The 22,438-nt window shown below is 42.3% G+C and overlaps 1 protein-coding gene across 1 annotated transcript in view; it reads right to left on the reverse strand.

The window, feature by feature from the left end:
- The window catches only part of ADCY7 (adenylate cyclase 7), a 275,475-nt gene that overhangs the window by 130,550 nt on the left and 122,487 nt on the right, over window positions 1-22,438 (reverse strand). Inside the window, exon 3 of the mRNA XM_082270019.1 lies at window positions 18,293-18,454. Within this exon, the coding sequence (XP_082126145.1) occupies window positions 18,293-18,454 (162 nt within the window). The remainder of the gene's footprint in view (window positions 1-18,292; window positions 18,455-22,438) is intronic.

Consider the following 22,438-nt stretch of genomic DNA (forward strand, 5'->3'; position numbering starts at 1 on the left):
GCACTCTTTCAGGTTATGTTACAATACAATCTTAATGCAGCTGAGTCAGTTGAACCTAATTACCTAATTCTCTAGTTATTAGAGACACAGATCTGATTTGTCACTCTCACATAGCTGAAAGAAGAATCGCTTATTACTACAACAATATAATATATATTAATCTTCCATTAAGATAGTATTATATTAACATGTATTTCATATCATTAACACTCAGGGTTCTGAGTCTTAAGTTACCTCAGGGGTTCTGGGATTTTAAGACTCAGAATCTCACCTTGGTTCTTTGCATTTATATTCCTTTTGTATTGAAATACATTTGTTCACTTTTCTGAATAAGATTAATTGGTGTTTCTTTGGATCACGATGTCAGAACCCATAGTGTCAGTTGGGTTGGAAGGGTCTCAGGGTCAAGGAAGTGAGGAGGACATGAACATACTCAGCAGCCCCTTTGGGGGTTGTGCTACAGCATGAACGTGTGAATTTATTTTTCTGGTTTAGAATTGCAATGCATTATGAATTCTGCCAAGAATCTCCCTATGGTAGTTGGTTTGGAACTGCAGGTTTATATCACCCATGGAATGAGTAAAAAACAGCTATTTTCTAATCATCTGGATAGCTGATGGTAAGGCATAGCCTTCGTTTTTGTTCCCCCTTTAGTTTTGACAGATTTCTAGAAAATATCTAAGGACAATGAGGTTTAAACTGTTCAGTAAGGTACTTTCTATCTCTGTAAATTTTTATGGGTGACTAACAGGTCTGTTGTCCTTTCCTTTCCAGATTTCTGGCCGCAGATGTATCAAAACTCTGTCAACATGCTATGGCACCATGTTCTTGCCTTTCTCTAAAGCGCATTTGTAGTACGGGCTTGGCAGGAAATCTAAAGTATGTGGATTGTGGCCAAGCATTGAACGTAGAGAATTTTAAATTGTGGTCTAAAATGATCCCTTTAACTAAAGGCTTTTATAAAGCACACAGTAAAGACAACACACCTTAGAACTCTAGTAGGTTCCAATGTCACTACAATATTGCAACTACAGACCTTATAACTTAGTGGTAAAATATAATGTGGCAGCACAATGCAAGCAAAAACAGTCAACCTTTAAAGCTCTTTCACACATACAGTATTTGTTTCAATAATAATAATATTAAAGTGGTTATCAAAGCAAAAAGGTTTTTTGACCCTAATGCATTCAAATCCTTTCAATAGCTGCTCCCCCGCTCCCCCCAGCGCCCCCTTTAAATCTTGCTTGAGCACTTTCTCGATCCAGCGTTGTGTCTGTCTGCAGCAGCTCTTTCCCCATCTCTCTCTTCTCACTGGAGACTCGGCAGCAATGGGAGCCATTGTGCTGCTGTCAGTCCAAGCCTGTAAGGAGAGAGCTGGGGTGGGGCTGATATGTGCTGTGTGTGTCTATGGACTCACACAGCTTGGTTAGACAGCTAGTCTGCACCTCTGCCCCCATAGCCAGTGGCTTGCTATGGTGAAGCATGCAGAAAAGGAGGAGCCTAGAGTGCCAGCAAAGAAACCACAGAAAAGGAGGCTCTGGGCCACTCTGCTCAAAATCAATGCAGTTTAGTATAATGTTTATTATTTTAGGAGAACAAAAAATCTATTTTACAACTGCTTTAAAGTGTTACTAAACCCACAGCAGTAAAATCAGTCTGGATATGCAGTAGAGCATGCTTGTTATACTAACTGTTGAACCTAAGAGGTAATCCTGTGCACTGTGTTCGATCATGTCTTCTCTGATCCTCCACTTCTTCCAGTCCCCAATCCATCTCCTGATAGTGCAAAGTCTTGAGAGCACTCTGCACATGCTTAGTTTGGTGTGTATTGTTAAAGAGTTTTTTTTTTTCTTGGGAGGGTGCATGTTACTAGCACAAGGCCAATCAGCCCTGTCCAGACAGAGGGTCAGGGGTCCTGTAGCCTCATAGGACAGTCAGAGGAGAATGAAAACTCCTCATACAAGCTTTAACCAGACACTGATAGAAGTCACAAGACTGCTATATACTGCTGATGAGAAAAGGTATTTAGCAGTTTATATTTATTAAAATAATTGCATTTCCATGTTCTGTTTACTGTGGGAGACCAGAAAAAGTGAATGCAGGATACTGGGTTTAGGAACACTTTAAGGTGTTCTGCTTTAAATGCTGAACACCTTAACAGACAAGAAACAAGACTTAGATCAATTTTGGCATTGCAACCAATAGCGATGAGCCAAACACCCCCCATTTTGGTTCGCACCAGAACACCGCGAATGGAGGAAAAGTTTGTTCTAACAGATGAACCCCATTGAAGTCTATGGGACTTGAACCTCGAAAACCAAACGGCCTCATTTTGAAGGCTTAAATGCAAGTTATTGCCCCAAAAAAGTATATGGGGGTTCAGGTCCTGACCTGGGGAACATGTAGCAATGAAAAAAAGTTTTCAAAAACTATTGTTTTTAAAGGAGCACTGATTTACTGATTTTAATGAGGCTTAAAGTGAAACTATAAAAATTAAAAATTCCTTCAAATATCATGCCTGGGGGGTCCCCTGAATGTGCCTGTAAAGTAGTGCTTCTCTACGATGTATGTAGCCTGCTGCAGCTATATTGACATTTCTAAAGCAAAAAATTTAATATACAAATATACATACACGTTTCAAATCACATGTACTTGTCATACGGGTGCAGAAAAATTGGGCCTTGGTTGTTGATGGTGCCTGAACACTGAAACCCCTCACAGTTACTCTTGCTGGGTGCAGGAACGGGCCCTGCTGCTAAAACATCCATACAAATTTGAAATCATATGTACTTGTCATACAGGAGCCAAAAATGGGGCCTTTGGTGTTGCTGGTGCCTGAACACCGTGACCAACCCCTCACAGTTACTCTTGCTGGGTGAATATCTTGAAGCTAAGCTTCATTTAGCAGCGCATATCTTGCCATACATAAATGTGCATAAAATATTTAAAGTGCTACAGTGACATAAATATCCTCTTAAAATGCAACCAATCCCATTGATTAATTAATAAATAAAGTGCATGTATAATACCAAAAATATTCATAAATTAAAGTTCTCTGTGACAATTCATATAAACAATTGTATTCAAATGAGTATAATTTATATGTGAAACACATCAATCAATAAAGGTGCTTAGTGCTCTGTGCAACTTCAATTGATCACTCAATAATCAGTGCAAAAAAAGTCCAATATTCTCCCAGTGAAATATTCACGACCATAGTGGGATAGTGTCACTGATGCATGCATCGCCCTGGCTCACCATCCGAGTGGCCTGCTCAGTGACAGGGCGATGCATGCATCCTTAATCAAAAGCCACTGGCGTGGCAAAAGAAAGCCAAGCTCTCCTGACCTTGTCCTTGTGCCATACTCACACAGGTACTGATTGATGGCCCTCTGCTGCATGTGTAACCGCTGCAGCATTGCCAACATTGGGTTCCACCTGGTGGGCATGTCACAAATGAGGTGGTTGGTGGGCAGGTTGAAATCCCGTTGAATGTCAGATAAGCAAGCACTGGAACGAACGATGGAAATGGCCACAGACTTTCCTGGCCTGCCTCGGGAGATCTTGGAAGCCCGGGTATCTCCTCAAGAAATGCTGCACCACCAGATTCAGAACATGTGCCAAGCATTGAACATGTGTCAAGTGTCCCTGTCGGAGGGCGGAGAGAAGGTTGATGCCATTATCGCATACAACCATTCTTGGCTCAAGCTGTCATGGCGTCAACCATCTCTGAGCCTGCCCTTGCAGAGCTGACAGAATCTCTGCACCAGTGTGACTCCTATCCCCTAGACAGACCAACTGAAGCACAGCATGGCATCTTTTAGCCTAAATGCTTGCGTAGCCCCTTGAACGCTTAGGGAGCACTGCTCCTGCAGAGGACAATTGCGCAGAAGAGGACATGGAGGAAGGGGAGGAGGTGGTGGAGTAGCCAGATGTGGCAGAACCAGCACAAGCTTTTTGGAGGCGTGGTGGCAAAACAAGCTCCAGCACCGAACCCTGTCCTGCATCCTTCCCAACTGCTAGCAGAGTTACCCAGTGCGCCATGAAAGAAATGTAATGTCCCTGTCCATGCCTGCTGGACCAAGAGTCAGCAGTAATGTGCACCTTCCTTCTGACCACTTTGTCCAACAAGGCCAAAACCCTACCTTTCACATGACGGTAGAGAGCTGGAATGGCCTTACGTGAAAAGTAATGCCTTTTTGGGACCTGCCACTGTGGTGCAGCACATTCCACAAATTCGCTAAAGGGAGCCCAGTCTACCAGCTGAAAATGCAGCAACTGTAATGCTAGAAATTTGGCCAAGCTAGCATTAAGACGCTGAGCATGTGGATGGCTGGGACAGTATTTCTTTCTACAGTTCAGCAACCGGGGTAGTGAAATTTGCCTGCTGCTCAAATCAAGCGGTGGTGTACTGCTAGCAGATTGGGTGCAAGTCTCTGTGCCACTCATTGCTATACCATTATCCCTCTCAATGCTGGTATTTGAGAAGGCATGAAGTATAGTAGGGTTAGAGATCCCAGATGAGGAGCAAGGTGATGTATGCTTGTTTTGATCTGGTGCCTCTTTCAGGTGCTGTTGCCAACGGACTGCATGGCAGGTCATCATATGCTTTGTCAATCGTGTGGTGCCCAAGTGGCTGGTGTTCTGGCCGTGCTTGATCGGCTTTAGACAGATGCTGCAAACAGCAACCCTGCGGTCTACTGTACAGGTGCTGAAAAAAGCCCACACTAATGAACTTTTTGGAGTCTGTGGGGATTTTGCAGCACCCTGCACCTGCAGAGCTCTGTGCTGTGACGCAATAGGTTGGCTACTGCAGCCCATGGAGCACATCCTGCCTTGTTGGAGTTTTTGCGTCCACCTCATCCTCCCCCTCTATCTTGTCAGGCACCCAAGTACAATCAGTGAGCTCATCATCCCCTCCCTCCTCGTCAATGGAGCAAAAGTGGCAACATGACTGCTGGTCTCTTGTCCGTCATTGTCACCCCCTCTCTCTAGGCTCACGTTATTCCCTTCATCAACCTGGGAAACAACATTACAGCTTTCAAATTGCTGTGCATCCTCCAGGAGCATGTCACTGACACTAAGATCGAATAGTTCAGGTGACTCCTCCGTGCATGATGGTGGGGCGACTGAAGGAGTAGCTGTGGAGAAGGAGCCTGTGGAATGGGCCGCTTTGGCAACTGCGGTGGAAGGCAAACTACTGGGAGCGTGGGTGTCCGAGGAAGAGGAGGATGAGGGCGGCTTATTGATCCACTCCACCAACTCTTCATATATGTTGTGGCTGAATAGCACAGGCAGCACTGGAAATAAAGGACGGGCATCCCCCGCCTGCAGAGGATGCACTATGTCGACTGGTACCACCACTTTTCACAATGGACACAGAGGCTGCTTGCCCTCCTTTCGTGGCCTGTGATAGCTGAAGTGATCGATAATCACATAAGTCTGTGAATATTATAGAATGTTCCACAACTAACCAATGAATACTCTGACTGATATCTAAGGTGATCTATAATCAAATATGTCTGTGAATATTATAGAATGTTCCACAACTGACCAATGGATACTCTGACTGATATCTGGAGTGATCTAAAACCCTATAGGTCTGTGATAATTATAGAATGTTCCACAACTGATCAATGAATACACTGACTGATAACTGAAGTGATCTAGAACCCTATAGGTATGTGATGATTATAGAAGGTTCCACAACTGATCAATGAATACACTGACTGATATCTGAAGTGATCTAGAACCCTTTAGGTCTGTGATAATTATAGAATGTTCCACAACTGATCGTTGAAAACACGGACTGAAATCTGACGTAATCTAGAACCCTATAGGTCTGTGAATATTATAAAATGTTCCACAAATGATCAATGAATACACTGACTGATATCTGAAGTGATCTAGAACCCTATAGGTCTGTGAATATTATAGAATGTTTCACAACTGATCAATGAACAAAACTCTGACTGGTATCTGATGTAAAGAAGTAAATCTGTCCCTACCTGACACAGGAACCTACCCCTCCCTACACTGCTAGCAATGTCTCTTGCACTGTCTGCTATGAAGTAATGAAATCAATCTGTCCCTACCTCACATAGGAACCTACCCCTCCCTACACTGCTAGCACTCTCTCTTGCACTGTCTTATCTGATGTAATGAAATCAATCTCTCCCTACCTCACACAGGAACCTACCCATCCCTACACTGCTAGCAATGTCTCTCCACTGTCTTACAAACTCCAAAAAAAACGACTCTTGCCCTGCCTGAATCGAGTGCCTGTCCCATCGCCCACACAATGACACTACACGATGGGGCTGCGCGAGCAGCCTTTATGTAGTGTGGGGCGTGACATTGGCCCCTAAGCCATGATTGGCTAAAGGCAGCCTGCCTTAAGTCTAATCATGGCAGAGATCATTTGATTGGCCAAAGCATTAGGTCAGGGTGCATGCTTTGGCCAATCACATAACACGCTGTGGATTATGGGAAACTCAAATTTCCCGCGAAAAGCACATTTGTTCGTCATTCGACAAATGTTTGAACGAGCGATGTTCGAGTCGAACTTAGCCTCGACTCAAACTCGAAGCTCATCCCTAGCAGCCAACAAGGCATCTAGGAGTACAGCACACCACAATGTACATAGCGTGATGTAATGTGGGTGCATTTTAAGCTACTGTACGTGTGTTAAAACATCCAAACATTTGAAAGTATACAATGGCGTTAAATATAATATTTAATCACTTGTGGACTGTCTGCCCACAATGTACTGCAGAAGGTGGCCTGCACAGGAAAAGCAACATACCCGTACCTCGCTGCCTGCTTTTAGGTTTTGGGCGCGCATGTGCTCCCCAAAGCCCTCCTCTCCCCGCCAGTACTCACTGTGATTGTATACATCAGGAGCCTGTCAGCAAGTCCCAGGTAATGATTCACTGCTGGGACCTGCTGATCGGCTGTGTACAATCACAGGCCAAAGCTCAGTGTTAATCAACACAGAGCTCTGTACCGAGAGAACGATTACAGGGATGAAAGATTAGTGAAAACAGCACACTTTATACATATTACACATAGTTGGGCACACATTTAACCCCTTGATCGCCCTAGATGTTAACCCCTTCCTGGCCAGTGTCATTAGTACAGTGACCGTGTACTGTATAATATTGGTGATGTCCGTGGCAATTAGTTTGTTCGCCACAGTGTCAGGTTGCACGCCGCACTATCGAAGTCCCATTATCAGTTGCTGATAACCACCATTAGTAGTATAAAATAAAATTCCAGTATATATACCATAGTTTGAAGGCGCTATAACTTTCAGGCAAACCAATCAATATACACTTTTTTGGGATTTCTTTCATAAAAAACATGTAGCAGAATACCTTATCCTTATCTAACAGGGTGTGATTTGTGTCTATGGTGAGCAGGTTTACCCTGGGTGGCACAACAGGCAATCTCTTTATCATCCAAATTTCTTATGGCACCCTTGGGTTGAATTATCCTTCCCTACTCTGGAGTGTATGGCGATACATTTTATGTAGGGACATCTGACACATACATTTACGTTTGTGTGTACCCAGGGGGTGGGGGTCTTTAAAAAAAATATGGGGGATTTTTTTAAATTGGTTTGATTAAACTTTAATTTTGCAAACGTTTCCTTTTTTAAATAATTGCTGATATGCACTCAGCGTCTGAGTCTTGATTGTGTGCTGAAACCCCCCTTTTTTGTGGAGTGAGATGTGTCAGCCATCTCATTTGTCTTTTGCTAGGTTACTTAAGCCCTCCCCATCCTATTCTTTACAAAAAAAGACACTAATAATTTTAAACATCTAAGATAAGAACTAGGAGGGCTAATTTAATTTCTTAAAATAACACAGAAAGAGAGCACCAGGCAGCTCTGAATTTCCGACAAAAGCAACAGGTATTTTTATTTTTTTTTCTTATCAAACAGATCTAATGTAGCTCATTCATTAGTGAATTGTTTTTCTTTCAACCAGTGGGTTGAAAAAAAAATAAAAATTCCCCCACAAACAACTTTGTGGTGGATAGGGGAATCACTACCTCTTAGCTATTGTGTTCTATCTGCAGGAAATTTCTCCACTGTCAGAATACACTTATCAACACTGCCGGCTATCGCCGAGGGCACTGATTGTGTGGAAATTTTTCCAACAGGCTGGTTGTACAGAAGTTGATTGGTAGATTGTACAACCAACCAGACCATATACAGTATGCATGGAAAATTCAGCTGATCACTGGTAAACCAGACAAAGGCTGGTGCCATGGAAGTCGGGTAAAACATTGTTTTATTAACGCAGGTGAACAACAGTCAAAAAAGCCAATGCACTTCGGCCATCAGTCCTTAATCATGGCTAACAAATAAGTGACACAAAGCAGCTTAAATGGTGTGGACTGAATCACATGTTCAAACCCAAGGGTCACATGGCCCAGAAAAAGGGCTTGAGGCAAATATCAAAACATACAAAAAATGCACTACAAGAATAAAAGAATTGTACATAAAAACATGCATCACAAAAATACAAAAAGGAACAGCATGATAAGGCATGTTAGCCATGTTTAAGGCCTGATGGCTGAAATGTGTTGGCTTTTTTGACTGTTGTTCACCTGCATTAATAAAATGACGACTTCCATGGCACCAACCTTTTTCCTTTTTTTGCACAATTAAAGTGGACCTTCACTCCATTTATCAGCTTTTGAATTATACTTTTCCTTCCTCCTTCCTTTCCCACTATTGCAGATAATATTTTCTTAGATGGGTAAAATTACCTTCATTAGCTGCAGCCCAGGTTTCTGCCTTGAAGTAGCTCCAGCTACCCAAAGCCTCCTGGGATGCTCTGGTCATGCATCCCTAGAAGGCTTCATGGTCATTAAGAACACACTGTGCTATCACTGATCATAAAGAACCAGTCATTCCCATTCAAATTTAGAAGGCAATCTGTCTGGTGAAAAAAAGTGCTATTTCTAGACAGCAGCAAAAGGTAGGAATCTGTTAGAAAGTACAGCTGTGGCCAAAAGTTTTGAGAATGACATAAATGTTAATTTTCACAAAGTATGCCGCTTCAGTATTTTTAGATCTTTTTGTCAGATGTTACTATAGTATACTGAAGTATAATTACAAGCATTTCATAATTGTAAAAAGCTTTTATTGACAATTACATTAAGTTTATGCAAAGAGTCAATATTTGTAGTGTTGACCCTTATTTTTCAAGACCTCTGCAATTTGCCCTGGCATGCTGTCAATCAACATCTGGGCCACATCCTGACTGATGGCAGCCCATTCTTGCATAATCAATGCTTGGAGTTTGTCAGAATTTGTGTGTTTTTTTTTTTTGTTCACCTGCCTCTTGAGGATTGACTACACGTTCTCAATGGGATTAAGGTCTGGAGAGTTTCCTAGACGTAGACCCAAAATTTTGATGTTTTGTTCCCCAAGCCACTTAGTTATCACTTTTGCCTTATGGCAAGGTGCTCCATCATGCTGGAAAAGGCATTGTTCATCACCCAACTCTTCTTGGATGGTTGGGAGAAGTTGCTCTTGGAGAATATTTTTATATCATTCTTTATTCATGGCTGCGTTCTTATGCAAAATTGTGAGTGACCCCACTTCCTCGGCTGAGAAGCAACCGCACACATGAATGGTCTCAGGATGCTTTACTGTTGGCATGACACAGGACTGATGGTAGCGTTCATCTTTTCTTCTCCAGACAAGGTTTCCAGATACCCCAAACAATTGGAATGGGGATTCATCAGAGGAACTGACTTTACCCCAGTCCTAAGTAATCCAATCCCTGTACCTTTTGCAGAACAGCAGTCTGTCCCTGATATTTTTCTGGAGAGAAGTGGCTTCTTTGTTGCCCTTCTAGACACCAGGCCATCCTCCAAAAGTCTTCGCTTACTGTGCATGCAGATGCACTCACACCCCCCTGTTGCCATTCCTGAGCAAGCTCTGCACTGGTGGTTCCCCCGATCTCGCAGCTGAATCAACTGTACGAGAGGGTTCTGACGCTTGCTGGACTTTCATGGGCATCCTGAAGCTTTCTTCACAAATGCAGTGAAAAAGGTTTTTTTATGGGAGGAAGTTAATTTTCATGGCAAAGAGGAACTTTTCAATTATTTGCAATTCATCCAATCACTCCTCATAACAATCTGGAGTATATGCAAATTGCCATCATAAAAAGGAAGGCAGCAGACTTTGTGAAAATAGTTGTGTCCGTCTCAAAACCTTTGGCCACAGCTGTACATTTATGCCCCAGAGGAATTTTTCTTTTTTTGTTTTTAACAAAAGTGTCCAAATCTAAATGCTCCCTGGAGCAAATCACTATTCACTTTAATATTATTTACAATTGCAAAAATACAAAAAAAATAGCTGCTATGAAGGCATGAATACAGCAAGACACCTTCCCAATTTTACTATATAATGAGAATCTCATCTACAACAGAAGAATTGGAGGTCTGGATGCAGATCAGCTTTTACAGTATCTAAATGTAAACACTGATTTATAACATTTACTAATCACTTGTATCAAAAGTTTATAATATAACAAAGCTAAAAATATCCCAAACGAATACAAACCAGTGCCCTTCCGACCATCTCTAAACTATCTTTATTGCCTAAGGTGGGTCTAACAATACAATAGGTGTAGCTGTAATATATACAACACTGACCTCACTGCCCCACCAGAAGTTTGTCTGCAGAGGATATGAGATCATGGAATAATGCCGAGCAGACACATTTTGGTGCCTGACTCACAGTCCAAGCTGATCAGCTTAACGCCGCAGCTGCCAGACTGAATTATATTCTGTAGTTGAATAATGAACAACAGGTTTTTCTTAGAATTTATTGAGGTTAATATAAAGGAATTTAAATGTTAGTACAGAAGGACGTTTATTAAAAAAAATAACTATTTCAATGGAATAACAAAAGATGGAAATCATTATGTACCTGTCCCTTTTTTGCAATTGTATTTAGCAACAATTAAGGCAAGTTTAGAAAAAAATGATGATGTAATATATATATATATACTGTATACTTAGGGTTCACTGTTGTTTTGAGGTACAAGACAAGCTGAAGGACATTAGAACCCCAAAAATTCCAGGTCCCTAATCCAGAGAGTACTGCTAATTGTCTTCTCCAACCAATACTACCCCAGGGTACCCCTGACTACTCAGCAATGTCTTCAAACCATCCCCCTTAAAGGGACCACAACCCAAAAAGTGCAGAAATATACCTGCCTTCCAGGACACACACCCAGCGTCCTGAACAAATCCCCCCCCCCCCGTGCATGCACACACATACACACACACTTCAACGTGGAGGTTGCAGAGGCACTGTGGGACACTATACACTAGAAGGGGAATCAACATTATGGTGCTGCTTTCCTTGCCTTTATTCTACCACAAACACGAGCTCTTGTAATGCCAGGAACCATCTGGTTACCCTGGCATTCGTGTGTTTGTTCTTTTTTCCAGATCAGTGGGGTACGGTTTGACACCAGACAAGAAAATAGCGTAGGGAGTCCAGAGCCCACCTAATAGCCAGGCACTCCCACTCTACTATGGCTTAATTTCTCTCAGTGGCTGTCAACTTTCAACTAAGTGTTCCTCCCCACTGACCTCTAGGGACAGAACAACTCCTAAACCTTCACTGGAAACATCTAACTGGACAATGAACTCTTTGGAAAAATCCAGGGCAACCAGCACTGGATACTGTCATAAAGCTGTTTTAAGCGCCCAGAAAGCCTCCTCAGCCTTGAGAGTCCACTTGACCATGACTGTCTTCTTACCCTTTGTCAAGTCAGTCAGTGGTACAACAACATGATGGGGTTGGGGGCAAAGCAGCAGTAGTACCCAATGATGGTTAAAAAAAGCTCAGACCTGTTTCTTGGTGACAGGGTGGGATCAAGTCTGAATAGCCTCTACCTTGTTTATCTGGCCAGTCACCAAGCCCCTGTTTAAAACATAACCTACGTTCTTGGTCTCTTTCACAGCAATGGCCCTGGATTAATGATAAACCCCTCCTTCTTTATGAAGTCCAAGACACCCTCCACTCAGAGAAGATGGAACCCCCAGTCTGTGCTAAAGATGACAATGTAATCTAAATACACAGAGGAGTATTCCCAATGAGGGCGAGGTGTCTTATCCATTACCTTCTGAAAAGTATCTGGGGCAGAATGCAACCCAGATGGCATTCTCTTATATTGGAAATTACCTTCTGGGGTGGAAAATGCGATCTTTTCACTGGCTTCCTACTTAAAGGTATCGGCCAGTAGCCATTGGTGGGGTCTAAGGTGATAATGTACTGAGTTGGTCCAAACCTCTCTATAAGCTCGTCTACTCAGGGCATCGGCTATTCATCCTCTATGTAGCATCAAATTTTAAGGGTTCCTCCTGCAGGGGACACTAAACCTGGACATGACCCTGAGGAGTGACAATGCCAGCACAGCATATTCTCATTCCTCCATGCTAGAGCAGAACTCTCGGACACTGGGTTGGTTGCTCCCTGACTTTCCTGAGTGCTGGTACCAGGTTTGGAGGTGGATTGGTTCTCCTCGCAGGCAGGGGTCCTCCACAGTGTACTCCTCATTCTATGCATTAGAATAAAAAACCTTCTGTGTGCAGCCCCCCCTAATACTTACCTGAGCCCCATCTCAATTCAGAGATGTTGTACAAGGAGGCTGTCTGGGACTCTCCCTTCTCATTGCCTGAGACAGAATTGGCTCCCGTTGCTGTCAATCAACGTTAGTGAGCCAATGAGGAGAGAGAGGGGGCGGGGTTTCATGTCTGAATGGACATACAGAGCAGAAGCTCAGCTCAGGTGTCCTCATAGCAAGCTGCTTGCTACGGGGGCACTCGGCAGGAGGGAGGGGCCAGAAGCGCCTGCAAGTGACCAGAGAAGAGGTGGACCAAGGCACTCTGTACAAAACCACTGCAAAGAGCAGGTAAAATAAGTGGACATGTTTGTTATTTTTACACAAACAAAATGAGACTTTAGTATCACTTTAAGTCTTTTTTTTTTATATATACTTTGATATTTAGAGTCTTTGGAGTTCGATGCCAAGACAAGCTAATCAGCCAGGATCCCTGTGTGCTGCTCTTGTACAAGCAGGTCAATTGTTTCCCTATTTAAGATGGAGAAAATGTATAAAACCCCTGTCAGATTTTTTTTACTTCACTTTCTGACCTATAGATACAGTATATGAAATCATTATCAAGGGTAGGCCTGAGATATGTGGAGATATTTTCTTTAAAACAAATCTAATATATGTCTGGGTGTTGGTATTAAAACAGAAATGTCTCATCAAGGGCAGGCAGAGGGTCACAGGTACTGTATGTATGTACTGTAATACTTACCTGGAGGTCCCTCTTTGTCCAGTGATGTCCACGAGCCGTCGGAAATTCTCCCTCCTGATTGACTGAGACACAGCAGCGGAGCCATTGCTGTCAATTAATTCAGCTAGTCAATCAGGAGAGAAAGGGGGCCGGGTCGGGGCTTTGTGTCTGAACGGACCAGGGAGCTGTTACTTTGCTCGGGTGCCCCCACAGCAACCTGCTTGCTGTGGGGACACTCGACAGTAGGGAGGAGCCAGGATCACAGAAGAGGAGGATGCAGGCTGCTCTGGGCAAAACCAACTGCACAGAGCAGGTGAGTATAACATGTTTGTTATGTTTGTAGGGAAAAAAAAATGAAACTTTACAATCACTTTAAGGCCCCATTCACACTTGTGCGACTTGTCTTGCAACTTTGGAGATCAAAGTTGCATGACAAGTCATAACCCCAAGTTTTCCAATGATAACCATGCATATATGTGCAACTTAAAGTCATAGCAATTTCAACTTAGTTCATCCACTACTTTTGTCTGACTTTCATGCAATTTGAGGGCCAAAGACTTCAATGTTAACCATCAAAAGTTGCATTAAAATTGTGCCTGAATGCTACATGCAGCAGTGGGTCCAACTTTTCAGAGGGACAACAAGTCACATCCAAGTCATATCAAAGTTGTACTCCAAAGTCAGTCCTACAAGTGTAAGCAGCCTAAGAGAGCAAATTTTCCAAGGATGAGGGCTGCTCTCCAAGACTTAGACTGGGAGGGAATATTGGCATCGATGAGCATAGGACAGAAATGGGAATTCTTCTAAAAGACTGTATGTGAGCAAACTGCTAAATATATTCCTATTGGCAATACGTTTAAAAGGCTAAAAATAAAAACCTGTGTGGCTCACGGCCAAAGTTAAAAAAGCTATAAATACGGTAATAGGAAAAGAGCTTTTAACAAATATAAAAATGAAGGACCTTATACATTGTGTTGAGAGTCCGCTGTACCCCACTCAGGCTACATTCTATTGGCGTACACCCTGACCCTACATGCGCTAGATGTAACAGGGATGTAGGGGACTTAATACACTTGCTATAGAGGTGCCTGAAGTTTCATTGCTACTAGTATGCTGTTACTATGGTTAACTCATCCAAAATATTGTTTCAGGCTTGCAGGCTCACTTTACTTTATTGGACTTCCAGTACTCCCCCTGTGCAAAGATGGGCACAACCTTTGAGGTTAGAAAAGCTGATATATCAGCCTAGGGGCAGTTTTTCTAAAGTGGAGAGGGTATGTGGAAGCTGGTGGGCTTCTCCTGGTTTGGCACCAGCTGATTTAGTGATGAACAGGTTATTGTTGTGAAATATATCACAAAATGGATATGTTTAATTTAGCTGGTAATGCTATGGCTGAAATTTGTATGCCCTTGCTCTCCAAATGTTTAATGCTTGTCTACCTGCTTTGTTATGGTGACCCTAGATATGGCTCTAAAGGGCACTTAAAGCATTCCCGTGACGTGAATTACAATACTGGCATGCTGAATTGATACCTGATGTGAACTTCATATACTTTTAACCAGTTGGTGCTGAGCATACGCAAAAATGTGGCCTCTGGGTGAGCCTTGTGTGCAATAGCACAAACAGTGCTGTGCCAAGAGTGCACGCCTTGTGCGCTCCTGGCACAGTGCCCGGCGGCTCACAGAAATTTCCTGATCGCTACTTGCCTATATTTAAAAAGGGATCAAAATCTTTATTAAGTAACTATAGACCTGATAGCTTAACTTCTATAGTTGGGAAGATACTTGGGAGTTTAATAATAGACCACATAGATGAGTTTTGCTGTAAAAAAAATGTGTAAGTGACAGACAGCATGGATTTATGAAAGATAGAAGTTGTCAGGCAAATTTGATTTCTTTTTATGAGAAGGTAAGTACAACCTTAGATAAAGGAGTCATACACACACTAGGTTGGATGGGATGGACTGGTGTTTTCAACCTCACTATGTAACTATGTAGGAGTGGCTGTGGATGTAGTATACTTCGATTTTGCAAAAGTGTTTCACACAGTTTCCCACACATGGCTAATGTGCAAAGTAAAGTCTACAGGCATGGAAAAAATCAACTTGGATCAACATACATAAGTGTTCCATAAAGTGAACTTGGTGTTGAATTATTCACTTTAAGGTCATCACAGAGGACAAGGGGCACCCTTTATGTCTGGATCACATGGATAGACTGGCTAAAAGACTGTATTCAGAGAGTAGTAGTTATTGATTCTTACTCTGAATGGTCTAAGGTTAATAGTGGTGTACCCCAAGGCTTAGGGTTGGGACCCTTGCTTTTTAACACATCTACGGTATATATAATATAGGGTGTGGGATTAAAAGTACCATTTCAGTCCTTGCAGAAGACACCAATCTATGCAGTGGAATAATGTCCTTACAGGATGTGTCCAACTTTCAAGCTGACATGAATAAATGTTTAATTGGGCAACTATGTGGCAAATGAGGTTTGATGTTGATAAATGAGAAGTTATGCACTTGGGGGCTAAGAATATACATGAATTATACATACTAGAAGAACAGCTGGGGGAGTCAATGGTGGAGAAGGATCCGGGTGCTCTGGTAGATCATAAGTTTAATAATGACATGCAATGACAAGCTGCGGTCTCCAAAGCGAACAAAGTCCTTTCTTGTATTAAGAGAGGTATAGACTCCAGAGAGAGAGAGAGAGAGAGAGAGAGAGAGATCATTTTACCACTGTACAAATCATTAGTAAGACCTCATCTGGAATATGCAGTTCAGTCTGGTCATCAATTCACAATATGGATATCAGGGAACTGGAGAAAGCGCAGAGAAGGTCAACCAAACTGATAAGAGGTATGGAGGAACTCAACTATGAGGAGAGATTAGAGGAACTGAAATTCTCTTGAGAAGAGAAGATTAAAGGGGATTATGATCAACATACATAAGTGTTCCATAAAGTGAACTTGGTGTTGAATTATTCACTTTAAGGTCATCACAGAGGACAAGGGGCACCCTTTATGTCTGGAAGAAAAGAGATTTAATCTCCAAATATGGAAAGGTTTCTTCACAGTAAGAGCTGTGAAAATGTGGAATAGGCTTCCTCAAGAGCTGGTTCTGACCAGCTCAGTAGATTGCTTTAAAAAAGGCCAAGATTCTTTCCAAAATGTACATAATTTAACTGGATACTAACATTTATAGGTAAAGTTGATCCAGGGAATATGATTGCTTCTTGGGGGATCAGGAAGGAATTTTTTCCCCTGCTGGAGCAAATTGGATCATGTTTTGCTGGGGTTTTTTACCTTCCTCTGGATCAACTGTGGGTATAGTATTGTGTATATAGGATTGTATAAATTTGTTTTTCCCCTTTTATTGGTTGAACTAAATGGACTTGTGTCTTTTTTCAACCAGACTAACTAGGTAACTATGTATGTGAAAGCTTCCTGTACAGTACTGTATCCCCAGGCCCCATTCAGCTGACAACTTTGAGATACCCCAGATGAAATCTAAATGTTCCATATTTGGGTAATGTCTTTTTACTGGGTGGGTGGAGTCTCTGGCAGGGAGCTGAATGGAAAGCCACTATTGGATTGAATAGCGGCTATGAGCTATGACTGCCATGCACTGTCAATCAAAAGTAAAGCAGACCTGATGGGAAACTAGGCTTTCAGTTCCCCATCAAGCTCCGCCTACCCCAATACAAAACTCCTTGGCTATGCATCTGTTAGTGTGACAGGCACAGAGGCCAGGGAGGAGGGAATGCACTGAGAAAGCCCAGTGTGGACACTCCATGAGATATTCTCTCATAAGGAGATGAGAGATCATCATAAGATAAGAGAAGTTCTGACACTTTCAGGGCTGCGCCCCAACAGGTTTTCAAGGGTGTCTACGACACCCTATAAGAATTTCCTAAATTGTGTTTTGATAACAGTAAAACAAATATACTATTTTGATATAAAACTCTGGGGGAAACCAGGGTATCATGCACATTAAATGAAATTAGTAGAGGCCTGGTTTTACTTCCTGAGCTCAAGATTTATAATTTAGTTTAAGGAATTGTTCACACAATTATGCAATACAAATAATAATATGTAGGCCTTCACCCTGAGAAGCATTTCCTGGTGACCTTAACGTGTATCTATAGCTAAAACTTTTTTTAGACCTTTTTTAGTTTTTGATGGGACAGTAGATAGTTAGTGGCCCTGCCTGGTTGGTATTGCTGTCTGTATCTCTATTAGTGAAACTCACCTGCATTATTTGTCTCATTTTCGCTAGCACTAAAAGTACAGTACACGAAGTGAAAACTCCACAATGACACACAAATAACAAAAAATCTAAAAGGGATTTTTAACACTTCCCTACTGAGGGGGGGGGGGGGGTAAATCATGTGATTTGTTAAGATGGTAAACGTTTAAAAACAACAAATTTTTTCCCAATTTTTTTCCTTTCCTTCTCAGAAAATGAAATCCCTTTTCCCTTTGGCTGTTTATCTATTTTACTACATTCTGAAACACCACAATATTTTTATTGGATACATTGTACTTTTAGCATTGGTTACATACAGTTTACTGTATTACACACGTGATATCCTAACAGCAAATGATTTTTCAGTAACAAAATCTTTTCACTGTGTTCTCCAAGAACATCATACTTATTCTGCATTTTCTGAATCCAGAGCAACCAACCAATGCAAATACATAAGGAACAGATACGTCCACGCAGATAACTAATTATGTTTAAAGTGTATTAATGCTTTTACCCATTACACATTATTATAGGTTTATTGGCCCCTAAATCATCTTAACATAGCAACAAACCAATTCACTATGTAACCAAACAGCAGCTGATCATAAATAAGATGAAAATGTATGTATATATCTGCCCCTAAAACACAGAGCCTTGGAATTTGCCACTTGTGTCTTAGGGGCCATGTTCAATGAAATTACCTCAAAGGCAATGTTGTCACGAGTGTCTGAGGACAACATCACTGTGACACTAATGACGATAATGTGGGACATTCCAGAGACTATGCTGATAATCAGACAGGCACGCATCCCAAGGGGCAGCATGGTATACACAGAGAACGTTATAAAAAGGAAGAATGGCACCTAGAAAAAGCAAAAACATAGATAAAATAAATATATTATACAATAAGATACATATAAAAACATATAATACAGCAATAGAATAACATTAATAAGATAATATAAAGTATATCATAGCTTTCAGTGCCTGTAAGCAGGATAAAATATTCAGGTACTTGACCAATTCCATAATGTTGCTGGGTAATATATCCAACAATGACATTGTGTTATATTATTATTTAAAAGAATAAAAAATAACACATTATTTTAAAACAAACGACAAAAAAAAAATCTAAAAATACTGTTAGCACAAGTACTGCTTAGCTGAGAAGGCTTTAACATGTTAAGTTTGCAGAGGCAAAAACAATCACTTGGTGAGGACACATTTACTTTACATTTCGCCTTCACCAGTGGATAATTAAAATATTTAATATGTTTTCTGGAAAATTTCCAGCTATAGGGATCATGATTCAGGTTGTAAATCTGAAATGAGGTCTTCAAAGAACAACAAAACAAGAAAAACTAAGAGGCATCGCAAAAGCCACATAATAATACAGAAGTGTTTGGATGCTTGTTCAATTAATATGAAGTGGAAGCTACTTCAAACCACCCAGGCCCTGCCTAAAATTGACTGCACATAAAAACTGTGTAACCAAGGTGATATGTGAGATACAACAGACAGGCCAACAATCACTTTAAAGAGGCTACAAAGTTTAGTAGGCGAGACTGGAGTAAACATGCATTAGCTAACCATATCAAAATCTCTTCATGACATTAACCAATACTCATGACTAACAAAAATAAATAAATATGCAAAAGAAATTTTGGAGCATGCAAAAAAATTACAAGAAAGATCCAGTTCCAAAATGTGTTGAGGTACTGTTGTCAAATGTGAATGTGGCTTTTTGCCAAGGTTCACAGTGATATGTTTGGTGCACATCCAATACTGACCTAAAAAAACACCTGTCGTGTTTTAGTGACGTATGATGGAAGTAGCACTGTGCCGCGATAACGTTTTTTTTCGTCTGCAAGAGTGTGCTTTTAAATAGAAGGCATAAAGGGTTTTTTTTTAAATGCTGGGAAGTGAAAAGAACGTTTCTGCCTTCAAAAAGTTTACCAAACTTACATTGGTGTGGCTTACGTATGTCCTACAATGCCACATTCAATGCTCTAAGCTCAACCTAAACAAGAATCTATGGCACTATTTTAATAAATGCAGCACACAAGCATAACTCACCTAATCTGAACAACCTAGAGCACATCCGCCTAGAAAAGCTAAAATCACTCCCAAGTTCAAAGCTGGTTCATATTCGTACTTATGAAGAGATAGAACATATTGTCCGGTAATGTAACTTTTTAGCATGTATAAATAATATAAACTGAAGTCTTTCATAAATCATAAAGAGGATTAAGGTTGCAAGTAACGTTTTTTTTCATACTGTTTTGATTACCTGATTAATCGGGTATAAATACCTCAAAAAAGCGTGGGTGTAAAATTTAGGTAATATGTAAAGTTTAAAAAAATTGGATTTTTGACTTACCGTAAAATTTATTTCTCTGATGTTCATTGACCGACACAGCTCCTGATCTTCTTAACCATTGGGTTATACTACCCCCTACAGAAGTAGGACACTAGGCAGAAAAAAGTGACTACGCCTATGGGCAGTCCCAGGGGGTATACTCCCTCTCTCTGCTATTAGGTACTCAGTTTTGTTACAAGCAGTGTCAGAAGAATTACAACTCCACAGAGGGGTAGGTGCTGTGTCTGTCAATGAACATTAGAGAAATGGATTTTACGGCTAGTCAAAAATCCCTCTTTCATTCATTGACAGACACAGCTGATCTTCTTAACCATTGGGATGCCCCAAAGCAGTGTTAAACATGAGGGGTGGGAACAGCGAAAAAGAAACTCCTAACACTAACTATAGCCAACCAGGTAAACAGGAGCTCAACCAAAACAACAACAATAAAATGTGAAAATACACCCTCAAAGAGGACCAGGTCCTCTAAACAGCAGCCTGCAAAACCCCTGCGGCCAAAGGAATCATCGGCAGATGCCAATACATCCATTTTATAGAACTTTGCAAAAGTGTGCACTAGCGACCAGGTGGCCACCATGCAAACCTTTGTCACTGAAGCCTGATGACAGAAGGCCCAGGAGGCACTGAGCGCCCGAGTAGAATGCGCCTTGACAGGGAAAGGAGGAACCTGACCCTTGATGGTATAGACCTGAAGCACCATCTGTCTGCCTGACCCATCTGGAAATGGCCACAGAGGAAGGGGAGAACCCTTTCTGAGGCCCATCCCTGAGCACAAATAGTGAGTCTGACTTCCTAAAAGACTCCGTAGCTGCCAGGTACACCCAAATTGACACGACCACCTCCAAAGCATGCAAAGCAATTTTCTTCAGATGTTTTGGCCTGGGACAAAGGGATGGCAACACAATGTCCTCATTCAAATGAAAATCAGAGACAACCTGAGGAAGGAACGACGAATGGAGGCGAAGAACCACCTTATCTCTGTGAACCACCAAGTAAGGTGAACGACAGGATACCCCGCCAATTCCGACACCCTGAGCGCAGAGGTGATAGCCCCAAAAAAGGCCACCTTCTGGGACAGCGTAAGCAGGGGAATCTCCTGTAGATTCTAGGAAGGAGGCTTGAGGAAGACTGAGAGCACCGAATTGAGGTTCCAAGGCGGCAAAAGAGACCGCAAGGGTCAAGTGCCTAGCTCCCTGAAGAAAACTACGTACCAGGGAGTATGTGGCCAAGGGCTGTTGAAAGAAGACCGCTAAGGCCGACACCTGACCCTTGATAGTACTCAAGGCCAGTTTCTGCTCAACCCCCCCTTTGATGGAAGATCAAGATCCAAGCCACCAAAAAAAGCGAGGATGAACCCCAAGAGACTCACACCACGCAATGTACGTCTTTCATGTACAATGGTAGATGTTCCTAGAAGTAGATTTCCTAGCTTTTGACAGAGTTGGAATCACTGACTCAGACAAAACCTTTATCCATCAGCAACTGGTGTTCAACAGCCAAGCCATCAAAGCCAGCGACTGTAAAGCAGGATGAAAGATAGGTCCTTGGGACAGCAGGTCCTCCCTGAGAGGAAGCTACCAATGAACGTCAGCAACCAGCCACACCAGATCAGCGTACCAAGCCCGGCGAGGCCAGTCCGGGGCCACTAAGATGACCGGAATCCCTTCTGTCTCAATCCTGCATAGAAGTCTTGACAGAAGCTTGAGAGGAGAGAAGGCATAAATCAGACGATACTGACCCCACAGGGCCAACAGCACATCTGTGGCGTCTGCCAGAGGATCCCGTGACTGAGCCACAAACCTCTGCACCTTTCTGTTGAGCCAAGACACCAACAGATCCACCACAGGGATGCCCCACCGGAGGCACAACTGATGAAACACCTCCGGATGAAGGGACCACTCCCTTTGGTCCAACGCCTGCAGACTGAGGTAATCCGATTGCCAGTTTTCCACCCTGGGAATGTGTACGGCAGAGAGGGCTGGAATGAACCGTTCTGCCCATCTTAGAATGCCGGCTACCTCCAGAGCCACTAGGACACTTCTTGTGCCTCCTTGGTGATGGCTATGGCATTGTCCGATTGAATGCACACTGGACATCCTTGAAGGCGATCCGTCCAATGTTCAAGGCACAGTCTGACCGCTCAGAGTTCCAATACGTTGATCAGTAGTCTGAACTCTTCCAGTGCCCGGATCCCCTGAGCGGAAATTTTGCAGAGGATGCTTTCCCAGCCAGATAGGCTGGCATCCGTGGCGACCACTGTCTAATCCAAGGGGAGGAAGGATTTGCCCAGCCAAAGCTCCAGAGAACGAAGCCAGAATATCAAGGACTCTTTTGTTCCCTGGTTCAGCCGATCTAAATTGTCCGGGGACTGCGGATTCTAGTCCCATTTAGCCAGAATCTCCTTTGCAGGTACCTCGTATGGAACTGTGCAAACGGAACCGCCTCGAAAGTAGACACCATCAGGCCC

Source organism: Pelophylax lessonae (assembly GCF_965119305.1).
Source record: "Pelophylax lessonae genome assembly, chromosome: 10".
Taxonomy (NCBI): Eukaryota; Metazoa; Chordata; class Amphibia; order Anura; family Ranidae; genus Pelophylax; species Pelophylax lessonae.